This window comes from Prunus avium, chromosome 8 (assembly GCF_965620075.1).
Source record: "Prunus avium chromosome 8, drPruAviu1.hap1.1, whole genome shotgun sequence".
Classification (NCBI taxonomy): Eukaryota; Viridiplantae; Streptophyta; class Magnoliopsida; order Rosales; family Rosaceae; genus Prunus; species Prunus avium.
This window is the reverse complement of record NC_142291.1, coordinates 31,564,777-31,583,223: the sequence shown is the minus strand read 5'-3', so window position 1 is coordinate 31,583,223 and position 18,447 is coordinate 31,564,777. Positions and strand designations below refer to the sequence as shown.

Genomic DNA, 18,447 nt, shown 5'->3' with positions numbered 1-18,447 from the left:
ATATGAGAATCAGAACAAACGTGAGGTATGAGCCCTTCTAAGCAATGTGCTATCTTGTAGCTTGAATTTTGAATTTAAATGTCGTTGTTTATGTATTTAAATTAAATGACATGGTTGGACACACAAAACACACTTATCATTAGATTGACGTATTGAAGTATAAGTTGATAAGGTTCTTGTTGTGGCCAATTGGTCTTAGAATTTAAGCAGAAGAGGTCAACTTGTTGTATCATTATATTGATAATCCCATTTGACTGCATGGTTTGAACTTGATAAAATCGAAGCTAATGCTAGTGATTGAGCCAAAGACACATGGGCCCTGTGTTCCATCTTCAAATACATGGCCAAACAACCATTTGTGTCCTCAATTGTGGGTCTTGATTTTATTTATTTTCTGATCGAATACAAATTTATCTATAATTGTGTTCGGGTCTTGTACTTTAAATGATTAAGAGCATTTATCTTTAAATTTAAGGTTTTGTGTTCGGTTTTCTCTCTCTCAATATCAGTTTGATATCCAAAAACTATATATCATTGCTTTATCAAATTATTTAGCATTACCTTACAAAGAAATTAAAGCAGCAGATCTGCCTGCATATATATATACACTTCAATTCAATAGCAATCAATTTTGAACAAGGAGAACTTCGATGGTCACCCACAACAAAAGCATAGATATTAACCTTGTTATTATATTTCTTCCAAGAACAAGACCCACGTGATAAGAGCGTGCATTTCAAAACAGCATAAAAACACACTCACTTTACTTCATTGCCAGGTGATATCAAATCCATATTAAAAAAATACAAATGCTTGAGTGAAACTGTAAAAATATTATATAATTTCATGAAGCCCCCAATTTTATACATGTGTTTACATAAGGTGTGTGCTTTTCTTAATTTAATTACCAACCAATATCGACCAAGGAATCATGCAGCTCTGTACTTTTTGTTGGGGCATACTTTTTCTAAGTTCTATCTTTCCTTTTGGATCACCATTGGTAATTAAATAATATCTTGTTTGTGCAAAGAATGTAGAAAGAGGCCAACGGTCTAGCCCAATAAAAAATAACTTTGATTTGTAGATTATAGATCTCAGATTTGAATCCTTATAGTATATTGATTGTGTATAACTAATGTGAGCATCTTAAGTGGACTAATGTGAGGCCAAAACCATGTGGTACCAACAATATATATTGTTAATTGCCCAACCTAAATATTAAGAATTTCCACTAACATATCCAGTTAAGAATTTCTTTTTTATACTAGTGGAGTATAACTGAGCTCTTCCGTCTTTACCCATGTGGGCCTCTGTTCAAAATTCTCAGACACTCAATGAATATTTGTGTACATCCCCCTCCCTCAATCGCTTATACTAAAAAAAGAAAAAGAGAAATCATTTTTTTACAACATTAGTCTTAAACTTTGTTTTTAAATATCTCTTGTCTTAAACTTTGGGAACCAACCCATTATATATATGCCAAATACCCTTTCCTTTTCCTTATCAATTTGTTAGGCAAAGATGTGGAGGCCTTTGTCATAATGCGTAATGCATTGAATTGAATGGGTGATGACGCATAAGTCCAAAACCAAAAGCTAGTGACTATGAAGGCAACCATTCATGAACAAACATCTTTGAAAAGAAAAGTTACATTTTCATTCTTTCCACGAGTGAATTGAACCAAACTACAAAACCTGACCCTTGAAACGTCCTAATCCAACTTACACTTTTCTTATATAACTAAATCTTTCCACAGAAAAAAGAACCTAACCATAAAAATATCCCAAATATTAAAAATAAAAAAAAATTATTATATTTATATTAGAAGGACCACATTGTTGACTTTTGTTTTTTTTTACCGTCTCCTTTCTGGGGTCCAATGCGGTAAAGATGGGCTAAAATGCTTAGAAACCACCCTAGAGTCCAATAACTCCATAATCGGGGTAAAATTCACACACCTCGGCACCTTATACTGGTTGATAGACGCCCCTCTCGAGATCGCGTAATCCATCAACTCCTCAAACGTGCCACTCTTCACCACACGTATCTCCAGCGGCCCTATCGAGTTGTCCGCGACTCGGCCTTGTCGGTAAACCGAGTTCAGCGATTCCTCCATCGCCAAGCAGCACTGACTCATCACCGAGTCGACCGACTCGGTCTCCGAGTTTGTCGAGTCCTTCACTAGAAGCTCCCAGTAGATCACGTAGTGCCCTGGGATCGTCGTCGTGTCGGCGTAGCTCGTGTACTCGACGACGCTGGCGTTGAAGGATCGGAGAAGCTTCGAGGCGTTCTCGACGGCGAGTTGCAACTCGGCCTCGTCGGTCTTGTCCGAGTCGATGCTGAGTAGCACGTTCTTCCTCCGTACGAAATGGAACTGCGGCGCCGAGTTGTGGAACCCAGTGACTCGGAGGATGTCCCCGACTCTGTACCGGTACAGCCCGGCGTAGGTGGTGATGACGAGCTCGTACTCTCTCCCGACCTCGACGTTGACCATGTCTACGAGTCGAGTCGTCATCGAGTCGCCGCGACTCGCCGAGTTGGGATCGTACGGCAGGAACTCGAAATAGGCCATGTTTGGCATTATGGTGTAGGAAACTTCGGACGGTTTGCACATCGGGTTGAGATTGAGTCCGAAATAGCATTCGGAGGAAGCGTACATAGTGCACGCCATCGGCAAGCCGCCGCTGTAGTACTCCAAGGTCGGAATATATTGAGCCATTGCTCCGGTTACGATCACATCCAGGTATTTGGTGTTTGGCCATATCCGGGTTAAAATCCCATCCCAGTTTTCATCTCCGCATTGTTTGGACACGAAGTCCGCCAGCTCCGGATCGGGTTTTAAAATCCCGTCCATACAGGACTTCAAATTCGGTTCGGTTATTTTCGGGTTGAGAGTTCCGGTTCGGATGTCGTTCACCAGCTGCTGCCAGTTGAGCTGGAGGAAACGGATGGCCCGGAGAAGACCCGAGGCGAAAACGGCGCCGAGTCGGAGGACTTGGTTGCGCTCAAGGAGACCGCACAGCATTTGGGCGTACATGCTCTGGAATGAGTCGGGGCAGAGAATGGCCTCGTTGGGGCTCGTGTAGACATTGTACGGGTCGTACGGGCGGGTCTTGAAGTGCTCGCTCTTGTAGTAGCTGGTGAGAACGGGTCGGGCCAAAAGCCCGCCCGGCGTCTTGGTTTCGGACTTCACGAACAGAAAGTACAGGCCCTTGCCTTTGTCCAGTCCAGGCACACAACTGTTCCATTCACCATTTAAAAAATAAATTCAGTCTTCGAGAAAATTAAAAAATAAAATAAAATTATAACGCGTATTTTAATTATTTAATTATGTAAAAAATTATAATTAAAAGAACTTACAGGTTCATGACGGGCATGAGAAGGCTGTATAATAATTGACGGCGATCCAACTCCTCCTGAATTGTTGGCATGAGCTTCCTCTCTCCGGCTGAAGTCCCAGAACTGTAATTTTCCATGCAAAATAACTAAATAATTAATTTTCAAACTAAGAAAAATTAATTACATGAGTTGATTAATTTTGAATTAATTAATTAATTACCTTGTGAGGAATTCAGAGATTGGGTGAGCTGACAAGATGGGAGAGCGATCTCCATTGGCGATGCGTTGGATTTCGGGTTGGAGATCCTCGTAGGAAATGACCGGCAGTTTCGATTTGAAAGTTTCGCGGTCGGTGGCGCCGCCGAGTTTGTATCTTTTGAGGTACTCAGTCTCGGCGTTTCGGGCCAGTATCTCGGCCAGGACCCGCTCTTGCACGGGGTCGGCGTTTCGGGTTGTTTCTTCAATGAATTTTAGCGCCTTGGCGTCTTTCTCGCAGGCCGGTGGCCCGAGCGGAGAAAGTGAAGAGTCAACGGCCATTTGAAGATAAGATTTTGAAGTGCGAGATTGTCAATTAAAATGAAGGAAGAAGGAAGAGTTTAATTACGTGTTGTGTTGTGTTGATATGAACGGAGAAGATAAGGTGAAGAAAGAAGGAGAGGAAGAGAAGTGTGGAGTTTGTTTGTGTGTTAGGTAGGTGTAGTGAGATTGTGGACTGGGATTGGGGGGCTTTATATAGGGAGGGAGGAAGAAGGCGGGAGTTTTGAGAGGTGGGGCCCACGGAGGGTGGAGAGGGGGGCGAAGCTGACGAAGGGAAATACGGAGGGAGTCGTGGGAAAGTAAAAACCAAAGGGTGGTCTGGGAGAAGAGGGACAAAGTGGGGCCCACAATACGTAGACATGGCCTGAAATGAGGCAGGCATGTGGGGTTAGGTCACCGCCATGTCAGCGTAGCCAAAGGGGTCGAGAGAGACCTTGAGCGGGGTATTTCGTAATTTCGGGAGGCCCAGTAAGAGAGTGTGCATATATTTTGGAAGGTCATACGCGTCAGCCAACCACGCGGACTGTTCCGGGGTAAAATGTTGGGCAAGGACAGCGATGGATGGCCGGCACACCAGGCAGCTTCTCCTGTTGCAGGCCCCCAAAAAAAAAACAAAAAAGAATTGCCACGTGAGTCATTATGCAAGTTACAAAACAAAAACGGAACGAAAAAGCAAATTTGGTGATTATCCATCTTCATCTTCTTTTTGTTTGTTGTATTAATTTTGTCATTAATTATATCTCCAAACAGTCTCATTGTCTCAAGAAACATGCTAAATTAATAAAGTTAGGCATAAGAACAAGCGCATCTGCATGTGCATGCATTCTTCTTTTTCTCTTTCTCAACTCAAATTCAATTCAAATTCATGCAGTTCCACTGTCAGTGTGATGTGCAACAGTTATCTGCATTATGTTTGATGCTCCAAGTTCTTGTCTCTTAATTGAAAGAGACACAGACACTAAACCAAAGGTCCCAAAACTTTTTACTCCAAATTCTTTTCCCGTGTATATATTATACATACATGAGCGCGTGCAACAAAATTTCATAATTTACGGGTCTAGTAGAATTGGTCTACCATACTCTTATTCGGGTTATCATGTGTTATCAATAAAATTACTATTGTTTCTAATTAAAAAAAAAGAAAAAAAAGAAAATCATGTTAATCAACGGGGGCACATGAACTACTATAACTAAAGGGAGACTGCTGCTAGTAACCGTCACAATCATAAAATAAAAATGAGAATCTTTTCATTTTCGTGTCAAATAATAATGAGAATCTCTGATATTTTTTTAATGCGTCTCTGCCGACATTTCATCACCCTCTTCCTCATGGTCTTCTTCCACATGTATTTTTATACACCCCACAAACTCAGCATCTTTTTTAGAATTTAGTTTAATTTTTTCTTCCTCCTCCCTGATGTCCACGTGGCCATAATATTGTAATATTCTATAATTCTTTTATTAATTAAATTGAATATAATATTTGTGCATGCATTTTTCAATTTTGGGTCAGTCGGGATGACCAATCGCAGCAGACACCATATGAAGAATGCTCACGAAATTGTGGAAAAAAATCAAAAAAAAATCAAAAGTGGTTGAGAAAACTCCAAATTATGCCATCCAAATAACTAATTTTCATAGACTTTTATATCTCTTTGCCTGCAACACACTATGTGAGAAAGAAAAACCAATAATCATATTGCGGTGCCGTGAACCAACAGCCACACGCCACAATTTTCTTGCCGGATTTGAAGAGCTTGTTTTGGCCGGTGTCAAAATTTGGGGGCATGCAAAATCTAAAATGCTCTATCCAATTCATCCTCCAGGGTGTTTTTTTTCAACAGTCAAATTGTGTGGCAAGGAGTTTGGATTGGAAGGGAAACTAAGGTTTGCTTTATTTATGGGTTAGGTTTTCATGGAAAAAGAATGGCTGTAGAGACCTTGACTTCTCAACAACTTTATGCCCTGGCAAGGCTGCAAAAGTTAAGACATGTAAAGGAGCTTTTCTTTTCAATTTGTTTGTTCAGCCCTATTTGAAATAAAAAAGGGTCCACGAAACAGTAATTAGTATGCATCATTAGGCTAAATTCAGCTTACATCATTATTTTATTATGACAATATATTTCTATGTTTGCTATGAATTGATTAAACATAAGACTGACCAGCTCTCTCTTTCTGTCTCACTCATTTCAGATAATAGGGATAAGCTTGTACTAAAGATGTTTGGCTTTACAAAGCTAAATTTAAAACACAATGCATGCATATATCATGGGCGGGGGAGGGGCAGACATCAAATTCATTCATTAAAATGCTGCTACAAAGTCTATATCATATACGGACATCCGTACATTATTATCATGCACTGTGATGATTCATAGTTTAATAATGTACATAACATGTCAAACTGTCTAATAAGAAGATATTAAGGTTTAAATACCTGAACAACATAACTCATGCGTTTGGGAGACCGGTAGCGGATTGGTTGGACAATAATACCTACTTGCATGAATAAACAATTAAGTAGTCTTAAGTGCAACAGATAAAAAAATTCTTGCCAGGAAAATTCTAGGTTTGTACTGTTCTGCAGAAAAAAATTATTCTTTAGAACACAAGTTGGACGACAAGACCTAATTAAGTAGTATAACAAAGATTAACAAGTATTACAGTTCTTTAATCCAAGCTTTCGAGGTGCTTCTGACTAGGAAGCTGGCGTATGCTTGTGATCCTGCTTTTGTTAGCAACTAATTAATCTTGCAGACAAAGTCACAAACTCCAATTTGGTGGACATTAATTCCTGTTTTCTGTTCCAGAATGGAAACCAAGGGCATGTTCTCATGCAACAAAAATTAATTAGGGCATAATAAAATACTGAAACTAGGGTTAGCAGAAGGGATCTGAGGTGAATAATAAAATAAAAATAAAAATTTTCGTGATTAATAAGTGAATGACGGACGAATGTTTCACACTTCTAAATTAGTCATTTTGGTCGGTTATTAGATTAAGACCACAAAAAAATGATTAGACTCAGAGATGATCAATTTCAATCATGAAAACCGACTTTCTGGCCGTACAAACTAATTATTAATTGGACTACGGAATACACTTCATATCTTGTTAGCTGGCCATTAATTATTTAGGGTATTAGTAGTATTACCCCAGTTCCAACTTGGTCTTAAAACTAAAAATTATAGCTACTTGTTCATACAAATATATTTTATTTTTCAAAAGAAGTTTATTGAACGAAACCCATTTACTAATCACAATATTTAGGGCACACCTTAGGTGTAAATTTTCATAAAATACCTCAGGTGCATTGACACGAGCGTATATACTCGTACTCATTATAGAAGTAACACCAACACAAGATGTCCATTGATCACATTATGTCTCGGCATGTGAAGTAAGAAAGTTTTAGGAAATCTTAAATGTAAGATTATGCGTAAAGACTTTTTATCGCGAATATCACGACGAAACTCACCTATACAAGAAACAAGAGACATGACCATATCACACACACTTGTGAAATATATGATCAACGTTCAACCCATAAGGATGGTACGTACTTTTAGCATTATTGGATTCAGTCTTAAAAGTGTGATAGATGGACCCCAAAAAAGGAATAATAATCTTTTGAAAAATTGAAGAGAAAGTTTATGAAGGAAGAGTTTGATTTGATTAGTCGCAGAGTGGAGCAAACGTGGAGCTAGTAAGGAAGGTGGGTTGGAAGGTGAAAACCAGCAGCAGGCAGGCAGAAATTTCAATTTTTGACTCGAAAGTCAAAAGTCGTCCGTGCAATAAAATAGCTATTCACTGCACGTGGAAATTTTGTGAAAGCGCAATGCGCATCCTCGGCGTTAATGTTTCCTCGTTGCCGATTCACGTGGGCACATAACGGTGGCGATCTAACATGCGCACGCAGTGCAGCACAGCACATCACAGAGCGCTGGTTTCCTAACCACTTTCCAAGTCTCCGTGGATTTTCATTTCCAGTCTCCCAGTCAAAGTCTGTAATTTCCTCCTCCAGTCCAAAGGCAACCGCGCACGATGCATTGCATTTGCATGCATAAACAATGATTCTTACCGTGTTAATTAATTAATTTATATAAAATTACACTCAAATTAACCAATACCTAACACATGCATAAGGACAAAACGGGAAATTTAGAAAACAAACAATTTTTTTTAGCACATGAATGACTTTTAGCCACCTTTCAAGATAGGCTGCATATATTCTATTTAGAATGAGTCAAATGTGTGGCTCTTTCTTAAGTTTTGTTGTCCACAGAGGAGGCATTGTCCTTACCCTAGACTAGGGATTGAACATATCCTAGAGGCTAGATAGAGCAATTAGTGTGTAGTCATGCTTTGCCGACCCTTTGTACGGAGAAAAGAGCAATAAGTGAGTTTGTTACGGAGGCACATCCTACGGATTTCGGGGCATAATTTATTCGGCTTTCTACTAGTAGGTTCAATTTTTTTTTTTTGGTCTGAACCATGAGGTGGTCTTGGATGGGCTCCAACTATGGGTGGCACCTTTAAGCCTTAATCACAACCCAGACTAATCCCCACTCACACCGGGTCGACCCGTAAGGGGTAAAGTGTTGGCCAAAGTGGTGACTCCGTACGAGAGCAGGGATCGAACCACTGACCTCTCTTAAGGAATGAGACTAGTAGATTCATTTCAATATGACATATTATACAAAAATTTATAATGAGCTTATTTGTAGAGAAAAACTCAAAACTAGCCACTTGTTATTTTCTAATTGGTTCTTAGTGTGTTAGAATTTTCTGAGAACCAATTAGAAAATAATAAGTAGCTAGTTTTTGGATTTTCTCTCCAAATAAGTTATGTATGAGTTTTTGTATAATATGTCGTGCTAAAATGGGCTTATTTGTAAAAACCTATAATTTATTTTAGTTTATTTTCGAATGTTGGAAGAGTTTTTAAATTCAAATAATAATAGAGTAACTTGCACAGATCCAGTCGTAATTGCACGATGAGCCTTAAATTTGGGATTTATAGGCATGGACTTTTATGGACACAAAACACTTAAGGCTGTGTTTGGCAAGCCTCACTGGACTGGACTAGCTTAAATAGTACTTGAAACCCATGTTTGATGAGGTAAGGGACTAACTTAAATGAGATTATATAGTCCAACAGTAAACAAAACCCCTCACTCGCTCTGCTTATTTAGAGAGGTTGAAAAGTGGTTCGCAATATAGTGCCCTCGCTAGATTGAACACACGAGTCCGAACTAATTCTTCTTCTTCTTAACCAGAAATTAGATTTTCTTTATTTGTGTTTTCAGTAAACCATATTCACTGAAGTCAGATCCTTGGCCTGAATCAACCACCCCCACCCCCCCCCCCCCACACACACACAATCAACCCGTCAGACCACCACCATGAGTTTACCTAATTTCTGCGACTAAACAAACCCAAATCACTGGCTGGACAAGATCGAAGAGGACATGTGTGGAAAACGCATTTGCTGAAGCCTTTGCCTAGGGCTTTCTCAATTGAATAAAAAGGAGTCAAAGGGGGAGAAGAAGAATTGGGGAAAAAGGGGATGTGGAGGTAGGTTCCGATGGGAATGAGACAGAGAATCCGGGAGGTTTATGATTAAAGGAAAAAAAAAAGAGAAAAAAGGGATGTGGAAGTGAGTTGCGATGGGAGAGATAGACAATGAGGGAGGTTTTTGAATAAAGATAACAAATAGAGAGAAAAAAAGAAGATAAAAAGAATGGGGAGGTTGGGTTGCGATGGGGGGGAGAGAGAGAGAATGAGGGAGGTTTCTTGTTAAAGAAAAAAAAAGATAAAAAGAATGGGAGGTTGGGTTTCTGATTAAAGAAAAAGAAAATAGAGAGAAAAAAAAAAGATAAAAAGAATTAGGAGGTTGGGTTGGGTCTGAATCTGATGATTTTTTATTTTTTATTTAACATAATTTTAGCCTTTAAAAAAAATTCAGAATTTTAGTTGTTTTCTTTTTATTATTGTTTTAAATCTAATTATTACAATAATTATTTTTTAGTCCAACACATCACCAAACATAGGTCTTCACTATTTCTACAATCCAGCTTCTTAGTCCGATGCAGCACCAAACGTAGGTCAGGACTTAATCCAGCTTAGGCCAATCCAAGTCAATCCGAGACAGTCCCAGGATTTAGTCCAATCCATGCCAGTTCGCCGTACCAAACGACCCCTTAGTCTTTACATGATACATATCATTAGTAGACGATCACAAATTTCCAAACGTTTACCGTCATGATATTTTTCTCTTCTTTGACGAACGAGTGAGAGGGATATTCGAACTTCAGTCCTCATATTGGAGGCTCTAGATTGCCGCCTTGTTGACAGGGTCGCTTATACCGGCCCGTTCATAGTTAGAGGATCTTGTTCAAAATAATTACAATAATTGGGCCTAATCAAATAGATGGTCTCATCATCTCCAAACCCAAAAACAAACCATACACGAAAACATCAATGGGTGATATGATCAAGGCCCATCCCGCCCATTAAAACCAAGAAAAACACACCCCATGCGCAAAATAGCATAATAGAGGAGGGTGGAAAAAGCAAGCGCAGCGGTGGCCCAGATTTATAGAGGACAGTGTTTAGTGAGAACCGCTTCTTTTCCCTGGGCGGTGTGAACAAGTATCGGGAACGCACACAACCACACAAACTCAAAATACTCAAAATACACACAGATCCAACTCCATTCCAATTCTCTTTCTCTTTCTCTAGCGGTGGAAACTACTAGATTCACCAGGTAACTTTTTAAGCATAAATTACTTATTTTTATTTATTTATTGGGTATTAGGTTTCTGAGAAAAAGCTTCTCATGCTTTAGGTCTTGTTCTTCTTCTCCAATTTGATTATTGTTGGAGAAGTTGCCTGAACCGAGTTTCTGATACCCTTTTGAGCTTTTCCCTAGCTGCTTGATTTCTGCTGTGATAACTGAGGTATAGGAAATGTTAATAGTTTTGTTGTTGTTTTGTGGCAATGAAGTGAGCTGAGCTGCACGTTAAGTGGACATAGTGTTCTTCTTTTTCGTTTCTTTTCGTGGCGTTTCTCGGCAACCAAGCAGACGTTACGAGCTAGAAAGTTTTTTATTATGTTTTTTTTTCATATCTTAGAAATGGCGTTTTCAAAGTATGGTAGCTGGAAATAAGCCTTGGCATATTGAAGTACGTGAATGATACTTAATGTTAAGCTTTGATTAGGCAGGGGACTTACCCAGCTAGATTGTAAACGTTTTTGCATTACTGCTGAGTTTTGTGTTATTAATTCACCATTGAGGCATTTTTTTTCCTGAATTGTTTTGAACGGAAACATTTGTTTGCCTTATTAAACTGTGTATGTCTGAACAGTCCTCTATATGAATAGTTGTTCACTAATAATCTTGTCTTTAAATAAGAACCCATTTCTTAACTGTTTAGTTATTAGATAGGAACAACTGAACATGCATTGTAGGAGAGACACATCTCAAGACCATTCATATCTATTACGATGGTTGCAAAATAGGTCCTCATTTAAGAACCTTATTACAAAATAATTATTTTGTGTATGCATGTATGTAAACATTATGTGGGTGAGTAGTTTTCGAGATGCATTTCAAATGTACTCTCAGTTAGATGCATGCTGCCGAATAAGCTGACACTAGAAAATTTAGGACAAGTGATCAAAGGCTACGTTTCTGGGCTGCATAATCTTTATTCCAAATGCAAGCTTTTTGGAGTTTTTGTGGCATCCTTGTTCTCATGATCTGTGTGGCCAGTGCTGCGTAGTGTAGCTAGATTAGCACTTAAAACCATTTTCCTACCTTCTCTTCACTTCTTATGTCACTGTTATTTTCTACCTTGTACTCCCATTTATACCTAGTTAAGAGCAATGGTATCTTCATGGGTCATCATGTGTTGTCTAATTCAATGTTTTATTAAGAAGATGAGAAACGCCTTTTTCTTGTTTTCTTTTCGTTCTTTACTAATGGGGGAGGGTTGTTATTCTTGGTTTCCAAATTGAAATTCTATAATCTTTGCACCCCTGCTGCAGGTGTCTGGTGTTATTCAATGCAACAGCATCAGAAGTAGTTATATGGTTGGAACTCCTCTTTGCTTGTCATTTTGGGGTGAGACTTATTAATGCGAAGTTGGATACATATTGAATGTTAAAGATTTTATGTTTGTTAAGTAAGACTGGATAGCAAAGTGGAAAGAGGTATTGATCAGTTATTCTCTACATAGTTATTTGGGTAACATTACTACCCTTTCTCTTGGGCTTGAGCCCTCAAAAAAATAAAACCAACTTCTTCACGGAGAACCAAACAGATAGAGCTACTCATATTTATCCCTGTATATGCTTATCACTTTAATATGGCTGATGCTGCACAACTGGATATTCCTCCAGAATGTGTGAGCAGTCAAACTGCAAAATGCCAAGAGGAAAGTACATCAGGACAGATACATGAAATTGGTTCTGAAAGTCAATGTAGTGAAAAAACCAAAGAAAACATTGGCTGCAAAGTTGTTCAAAATGAGCTACTGGAAATCTGCAAAGCATCTAACAATGCTGACGAGCAATCACAGTCATTCTCTGAAAATCTGACTGAGAATTCTCATGTTGAAAATTTGGGACAGCCTGCTGAAGATGTGAACAAGAGTAGTCAAGGCGGTGCTCAAAATGTAACCAAGAATTCTCTTACTGAACAATTGGAAATGCCTCATGAAGATCCGGATGTGAATAATCAGACTGATAAAACTTCATGCTCTGGACAAATGTCATTGGAACAGACAAATGATTCTGGTTTTGGAACTTCATCTAGTGAACCAGCTGAAGAAAAGCATCCTTCCGGCACATTTTGTGTACAAAATGGACTGTTACAAACCATTATGCCACTACCTATCTGCGGTGGCAGTGAACAATTGCAGCTGATTAGTGAAAATGTGAACATGGCTTCTCTCAATGACCAAGCAGGACTGCCTCCTGAAGATGTGAGCAAGACTTGTCAGACCGAAAAAATTTCATGCTCTCTCCAAATTACATTACAGCAGATAAATGAATTTGGTTCTGGAAGTGTACCTAGTGAAACAGCAAAACAGAGAGATCAGCTTGACTCTGTACCTGCCCAAAATGATGAAGTTAAAACTAGCAAAGCAGTATCCAGCTCTATTGTTTTTGAACAACCGGGGCCTTCTATTGAAGCTATGACGGAGGATTCTCCTATTGGACATTCAGAACCACCCCTTGAAGATGCAAGCAAGAGTCTTAGTGATAAAGAAATGGGACCACTTCCAGAAGATGTGACCCAAAATTCTAGTCTTCAACAGTCGGAAACACCATTGAAGAATGCATTGAAGATTTCTAGCTGCTTAGGACCTAAGGATAAGAAAAATCCAAAATCAAGAAAGAGGAAGTATATGTCTAGATCTTTTGTTCGAAGTGACAGAGTTCTGCGCTCAAGGACAGGGGAGAAAGAGAAACCTAAAGATCTTAAATTAAGTAATAATGTCCCTACTCTTGAATCCAGTAATAGTATTGCCAATGTAAGTAACGGAGAAGAGAAAAAAAGGAAGAAGAGAAAGAGCAGACGAGACAATAGAGCCATAGCTGATGAATTTTCAAGAATCAGGACGCATCTGAGATATTTGCTGAACCGGATAGGCTATGAGAAATCTCTGATTGATGCTTATTCTGGTGAAGGTTGGAAAGGATCCAGGTGCATAAGTTGTTCTATACCATTTTCTTTATGATCATAGTCATTCTTTTATGTCTAGTTGGTTGCTTTAGTTATCAGATGCTAGGGATTTGGATGGTTTAGGTTCAGAAAGATCTTGTTTTGTTGAATACTTGAGGCCTTCTGGGAATGTTTTCACTCTTCAATAGGTTTATGTTTAATTTTCTACTTTTTAAGGTAAATCTTGGGCTTTGGCTTCTGACTTCTTTTGTAATTTTTGCAGTCTGGAAAAACTAAAGCCAGAAAAGGAGCTTCAACGAGCTACTTCTGAAATACTTAGACGCAAGTTGAAGATAAGAGATCTATTTCAACGTCTTGAGTCACTATGTGCTGAAGGAATGTTTCCAGAATCCTTATTTGATTCCGAAGGACAGATTGACAGTGAGGATGTAGGAGAATTCTTCAATTTTAAGTTGTTCCACTCGTTAAGAAATTCTAATTCTCTCATTTGACATAATTTGGTCATCTGATTTTTTTCCTCTGGCATGAGAATAGTGTTGTATTTTTTTATTTATTCTTCTGTGTACAGGTTCTGATTTCTGATTCTTTTCTATTTCTTACGTGAAGAATAACTTTATTTCGGAACTTTAAATATTGGGCAGATATTCTGTGCAAAATGTGGGTCCAAGGATGTGTCTCTTGATAATGATATTATCCTCTGTGATGGTGCTTGTGACCGTGGGTTCCACCAGTTCTGTCTAGAGCCACCACTTTTGAGTGAAGACAGTAATGACCAGAGCACTCCCTTGTTTTTTGCTATTTATGATTCATCGGTTGCTTACTCATTTGTTTGGCTTGCAGTCCCCCCTGATGATGAGGGTTGGCTATGCCCTGGATGTGACTGCAAAGTTGATTGCATTGATTTACTTAATGACTCTCAAGGAACAGATCTTTCTGTCACTGACAGCTGGGAGGTTAATGTCAAAGGCTGCATTGGTTTTGTCTTTTTAATTAAACACCCTGATCTCTGATCTTGCTCCTATTTCATGTGCAGAAGGTATTTCCTGAAGCAGCTGCAGCAGCATCAGCAGGAGAAAATCAGGACAACCATGGACTTCCATCAGATGATTCTGATGATAATGATTATGACCCTGATGGTCCAGAAACGGATAATGAAATTCAGGGAGAAGAATCAAGTTCTGATGAATCTGAATATGCATCTGCATCTGATGGACTTGAGACTCCAAACAGTAATGACGAGCAGTACTTGGGGCTTCCTTCTGAGGATTCAGAGGATGATGACTATAATCCTTATGATCCAGATGTCAATGAGGATGTTAAGCAGGAAAGTTCAAGTTCTGATTTTACATCGGACTCTGAGGATCTTGGAGCTGCTCTTGACGATAATATTATGTCTTACGAAGATGTTGAAGGTCCCAAATCAATGTCATTGGATGATAGTAAGCCTCATAGAGGCTCTGGCGAACAAAGTTCCAGACATGGGCAAAAGAAACATTCTTTACAAGATGAGTTGATATCTTTATTAGAGTCAGGTCCTGGCCAAGGTGAATCAGCACCTCCTTCTGGGAAAAGGCACATAGAAAGGTTGGACTACAAAAGGCTGCATGATGTGAGTGTCTTTTTAAAGTATAATCTTATTGCCTCCATGCATTTTTCAACTATGATTTTATGAACCTTCCAACTGCACTTGTTGCCTTGTCTAATATCATGGTAGGGTATTTGTACTCCGTAAGTTTCCCAGTGTACTTTGCTGTTTGAATTGGGGAAATATGATTCTCATCTCCCTAAACATAAGAATAATTGTTACTCTAGGCCTCACAATTTTGATTGTTATACTGTGTCTTTTCTGTCATTTGTGATTGTCCTTGGTTTCAGTTCTTAATGCTATACGCAAGAGTTGATTGAACACATTGAAATCAATTCCTTCTGCTGTAGCAGTAGTACATAAATGCATTATTGCATATATGTCTGTCTTATTAATTCTAACTTGATTTAGGATTCTAATTTTGTTTCTTTACTTGAATGAAATTGGCTATCATCGGGATAGGACTTTTCTTTCTTGGGGGACTTGAAAAAACACTTGTTTGTTGCTTTTCTCTCTGAATATTGGGAATTCATCATGTTGTATTTTATGGAAGCAACGCAGTTCTCCTCTGGTCCTTGTTTATCTCCATTAACACAGTATTTTGTTTTAACTTTTAACCGGCAGTAATTTGGACTAAATATAAAATTCCTACTACACAGAAATGCAATTCAAACTAGTTATTTTTTACCTTTACCACCCTCACGTGGGTTCTTTTCTTCCTGGCTAACTTCAAGATTTGGTTGTGGTGTTTCAAAACTACACGTGCATAGTGGGCAGTGCTTCAAAATCCATGGCTCCTTCCCTCAAACAAATAAATGATAAATAAATAACTGAAATCTGCTATGCAGTTTGAAATAGGTTATAATTTATAAATCTCTGTTGTATGTTTCATTCCGGTGTTTATGCTTTGTTATCTTGTAGAGTATAGTACTGTGCTTGAAAGAACAAATGCATTGTTCTACAGCTAGGTTATCAGTGCTGTGTATCACAGTACTACTATGTTATTTTTCTTTTCGTGTTCTATTCCACTCTCTAGTTTGCTTATGCTTGTTCTATTTACCCTGATGTGTAAAGGAGGCATATGGAAATGTTCCTACTGATTCAAGTGATGATGAAGATTGGAATGATATTGCCACACAAAGGAAAAGGAAGAAAGGTACTGGACAAGTTGCTAATAGGTCACCAAATGGAAAAACGTCAAACATTAAGAATGGAGTAATCACCAAAGATATAAAACCTGATGTAGACGAGAATGAGAATACTCCTAGGAGAACGCCTCATCGAAAGTCAAATGTTGAAGATACAAGTAATTTGTCGAATAAATCACCTAAAGGCTCTACTAAGTCTGGTTCTACTAGTGGGAGAGCTGGATCATCACGATCAACATATAGCAGACTCGGGGAAGCTGTAACTCAGGTATCATGGTGTGAATTTTTTCTACTCTTTTTAGCATATAAAGTCGAAAAAATTTCTTCTATTTTTCAGTACATAAACTATAGCTTTTATGCTTTGTTCTTTCTGTCTCTGTTTTTTTTTTCCTTTTACTATTTCCATTCAACAGAGAGTGACTGAACTGTCACGAATATTTGTGTGACTCTATGTGTCGGTAGAGTCTTTCTATGGTACGGTTAACCACCCTAAATCTAAGCGAGAAATATGTGTCAGTTGACCGAAAATGGAAAAAAAAATTAAGTCCATCGGCCTAGGGAGCTAGGCGGCTGCATAGAGAATATGTTTGTAACTTTGTAGTCAGAGGAATTGTATATATGTACATAATACATATACAAGTTTTCTCTTGTCAAACAGTTTGGCATATCCTGCCAGATTGTCAATCTGGGCCATTGATTAGGTTTTTGTCTTGTCAAAATCTGTAGTCTATATATGTTTGTCATTCAATGATTTTCAAGCTCTCTTTCTATCTCTTTGAAGAAAAATATACATAGAGGTTTATCTTAAATGATGTCAACTGTTATTTCAGAGACTCTGCAAATCCTTCAAGGAGAACCATTATCCAGACCGATCTATGAAGGAAAGTCTGGCCCGGGAACTAGGACTAATGGCTAAGCAGGTCATACCTTCTTTCATCTTGGCATCAGTATTACATCTCCCGTTCTAATAATATTTTTAGTACAATATCATGTTTTCTTTATCTGAATTCATTGTTGCAGGTAAGCAAATGGTTTGAAAATGCTCGCCACTGTTTAAAAGTGGGTGTGGATAAAAGTGCTTCAGAAAATTGTGCCCCGTCCCCTCAAACAAATAGTAAACCGCTTGAACAAGGAGATGCAATTGTTGGAGGTTCTGATCACAATGGAGCTCAAAACAAGGAATTACACAGGACAGATGATCCTATGATAGGTTGCTGCAGTAGGGATGTCAAGGATAGTGAATTGGCGACTCCGGGAAGCAGCAGATCAAAGCTTAGTACTCCAAACAATAGAAAGAGAAAGCGTAGATCAGATGATCCTGATCCAAAAACTGAGACACCAACACCTCCTGCCGAACCAGAAACTAATAGAAAACCTAGCAGAGTTATGACTAGACGAAGGAAATCTGTTTCTTGATTCAAATTTTGATCCTCTAGGAGAGTATAATTTTAACCATTTACCCCATGCAAGAGAGATCATGTGGGGCAAGAAATCTGGCGATGTCCTGAAGGATTAATCCGAGAGTTACGGCCATCGTTTCGTGTAACTTAGCGATGAGCCCTGGGTTCTGTCTTGTTTCAGGTGAGTCAGAGTTCATTGCCCCGTCATAAATGCTATATAAAGTTCTGTATAATGAGCTCGTCATCAATTTGCATTTCTAGATATTGTTCTTGCTATCAGACAAAAAAAAATTTCTTTGACACAAGCGATATTAAGGGAGGGTGATTCGAACACAGGCCCCTGCTGCTATCAAACAATCTTGGCTAATCCTCTTTCCTCCCGTTCCATTTTTTTAATCCTAGTATCTGATCCTTGGCTAGAAATTCACTCTTCATAGTATGAAGTTAAGAACCCTACAAAGCACCTACTAAATATAGCACTTTGAATTTATTTATTTTTCTCTTCCAATAGCCTGAAGGATGCTACTTGAGTTGGCATGCATTCATTTTCTGTTTGGGAAATGAGCTCGATTGACTATACAGGAGCTCTCAACCACAAAAACAGATAACAAAACTCAAAAGAGAGAAGGGAAAATAAATTTGTGAGAGAATATACAACCAAATGGTGAGAGGGAAGAGAAAAATAGGTGTACTCGATTAAATTTTTCTTGTTAGCCCCCCAAAATATATTCCTAATTCTATTCG

General features: G+C 38.6%; 2 protein-coding genes across 4 annotated transcripts; one reads left to right on the top strand and one right to left on the bottom strand.

Moving 5' to 3' along the window:
• Positions 1 to 1,617: 1,617 nt before the first annotated feature.
• Positions 1,618 to 4,049, bottom strand: GH3.1 (Auxin-responsive GH3 family protein). Its single transcript, XM_021971620.2, has 3 exons — positions 3,560 to 4,049; positions 3,361 to 3,462; positions 1,618 to 3,239 (listed from the first exon to the last, which is right to left on the bottom strand). Exons 1-3 carry the CDS (start codon positions 3,874 to 3,876, stop codon positions 1,856 to 1,858), a joined length of 1,803 nt encoding a protein of 600 aa, XP_021827312.1. The 5' UTR covers positions 3,877 to 4,049; the 3' UTR covers positions 1,618 to 1,855.
• A 6,390-nt stretch (positions 4,050 to 10,439) lies between these two features.
• Positions 10,440 to 17,963, top strand: HAT3.1 (Homeodomain-like protein with RING/FYVE/PHD-type zinc finger domain-containing protein). 3 transcript variants are annotated; one of them, XM_021971621.2, is made up of 9 exons: positions 10,443 to 10,645; positions 11,929 to 13,591; positions 13,833 to 13,998; positions 14,212 to 14,335; positions 14,411 to 14,523; positions 14,604 to 15,179; positions 16,230 to 16,571; positions 17,134 to 17,223; positions 17,324 to 17,963. In XM_021971621.2, exons 2-9 carry the CDS (start codon positions 12,249 to 12,251, stop codon positions 17,717 to 17,719), a joined length of 3,150 nt encoding a protein of 1,049 aa, XP_021827313.1. In that variant the 5' UTR covers positions 10,443 to 10,645; positions 11,929 to 12,248; the 3' UTR covers positions 17,720 to 17,963. The 3 variants fall into 3 exon arrangements, with proteins under 3 accessions (XP_021827316.1, XP_021827313.1, XP_021827315.1); XM_021971623.2 differs by lacking the exon at positions 10,443 to 10,645 and adding an exon at positions 10,692 to 10,838; XM_021971624.2 differs by lacking the exon at positions 17,324 to 17,963 and having other exon boundaries at positions 10,440 to 10,645; positions 16,230 to 16,579.
• The last annotated feature ends 484 nt before the right edge of the window (positions 17,964 to 18,447 follow it).

What these genes read in the sequence shown, in the direction of transcription:
- GH3.1 (XM_021971620.2), bottom strand. Translation starts at nt 3,876, where the DNA reads ATGGCCGTTGACTCTTCACTTTCTCCGCTCGGGCCACCGGCCTGCGAG. An exon ending in ATCTCTGAATTCCTCACAAG is followed by an intron (nt 3,463 to 3,559) that starts GTAATTAATTAA and finishes GGAAAATTACAG; the next exon opens with TTCTGGGACTTCAGCCGGAG. An exon ending in CTCATGCCCGTCATGAACCT is followed by an intron (nt 3,240 to 3,360) that starts GTAAGTTCTTTT and finishes TGAATGGAACAG; the next exon opens with TTGTGTGCCTGGACTGGACA.
- HAT3.1 (XM_021971621.2), top strand. Translation starts at nt 12,249, where the DNA reads ATGGCTGATGCTGCACAACTGGATATTCCTCCAGAATGTGTGAGCAGT. An exon ending in CTGTCACTGACAGCTGGGAG is followed by an intron (nt 14,524 to 14,603) that starts GTTAATGTCAAA and finishes TTTCATGTGCAG; the next exon opens with AAGGTATTTCCTGAAGCAGC. An exon ending in TAGGACTAATGGCTAAGCAG is followed by an intron (nt 17,224 to 17,323) that starts GTCATACCTTCT and finishes TCATTGTTGCAG; the next exon opens with GTAAGCAAATGGTTTGAAAA.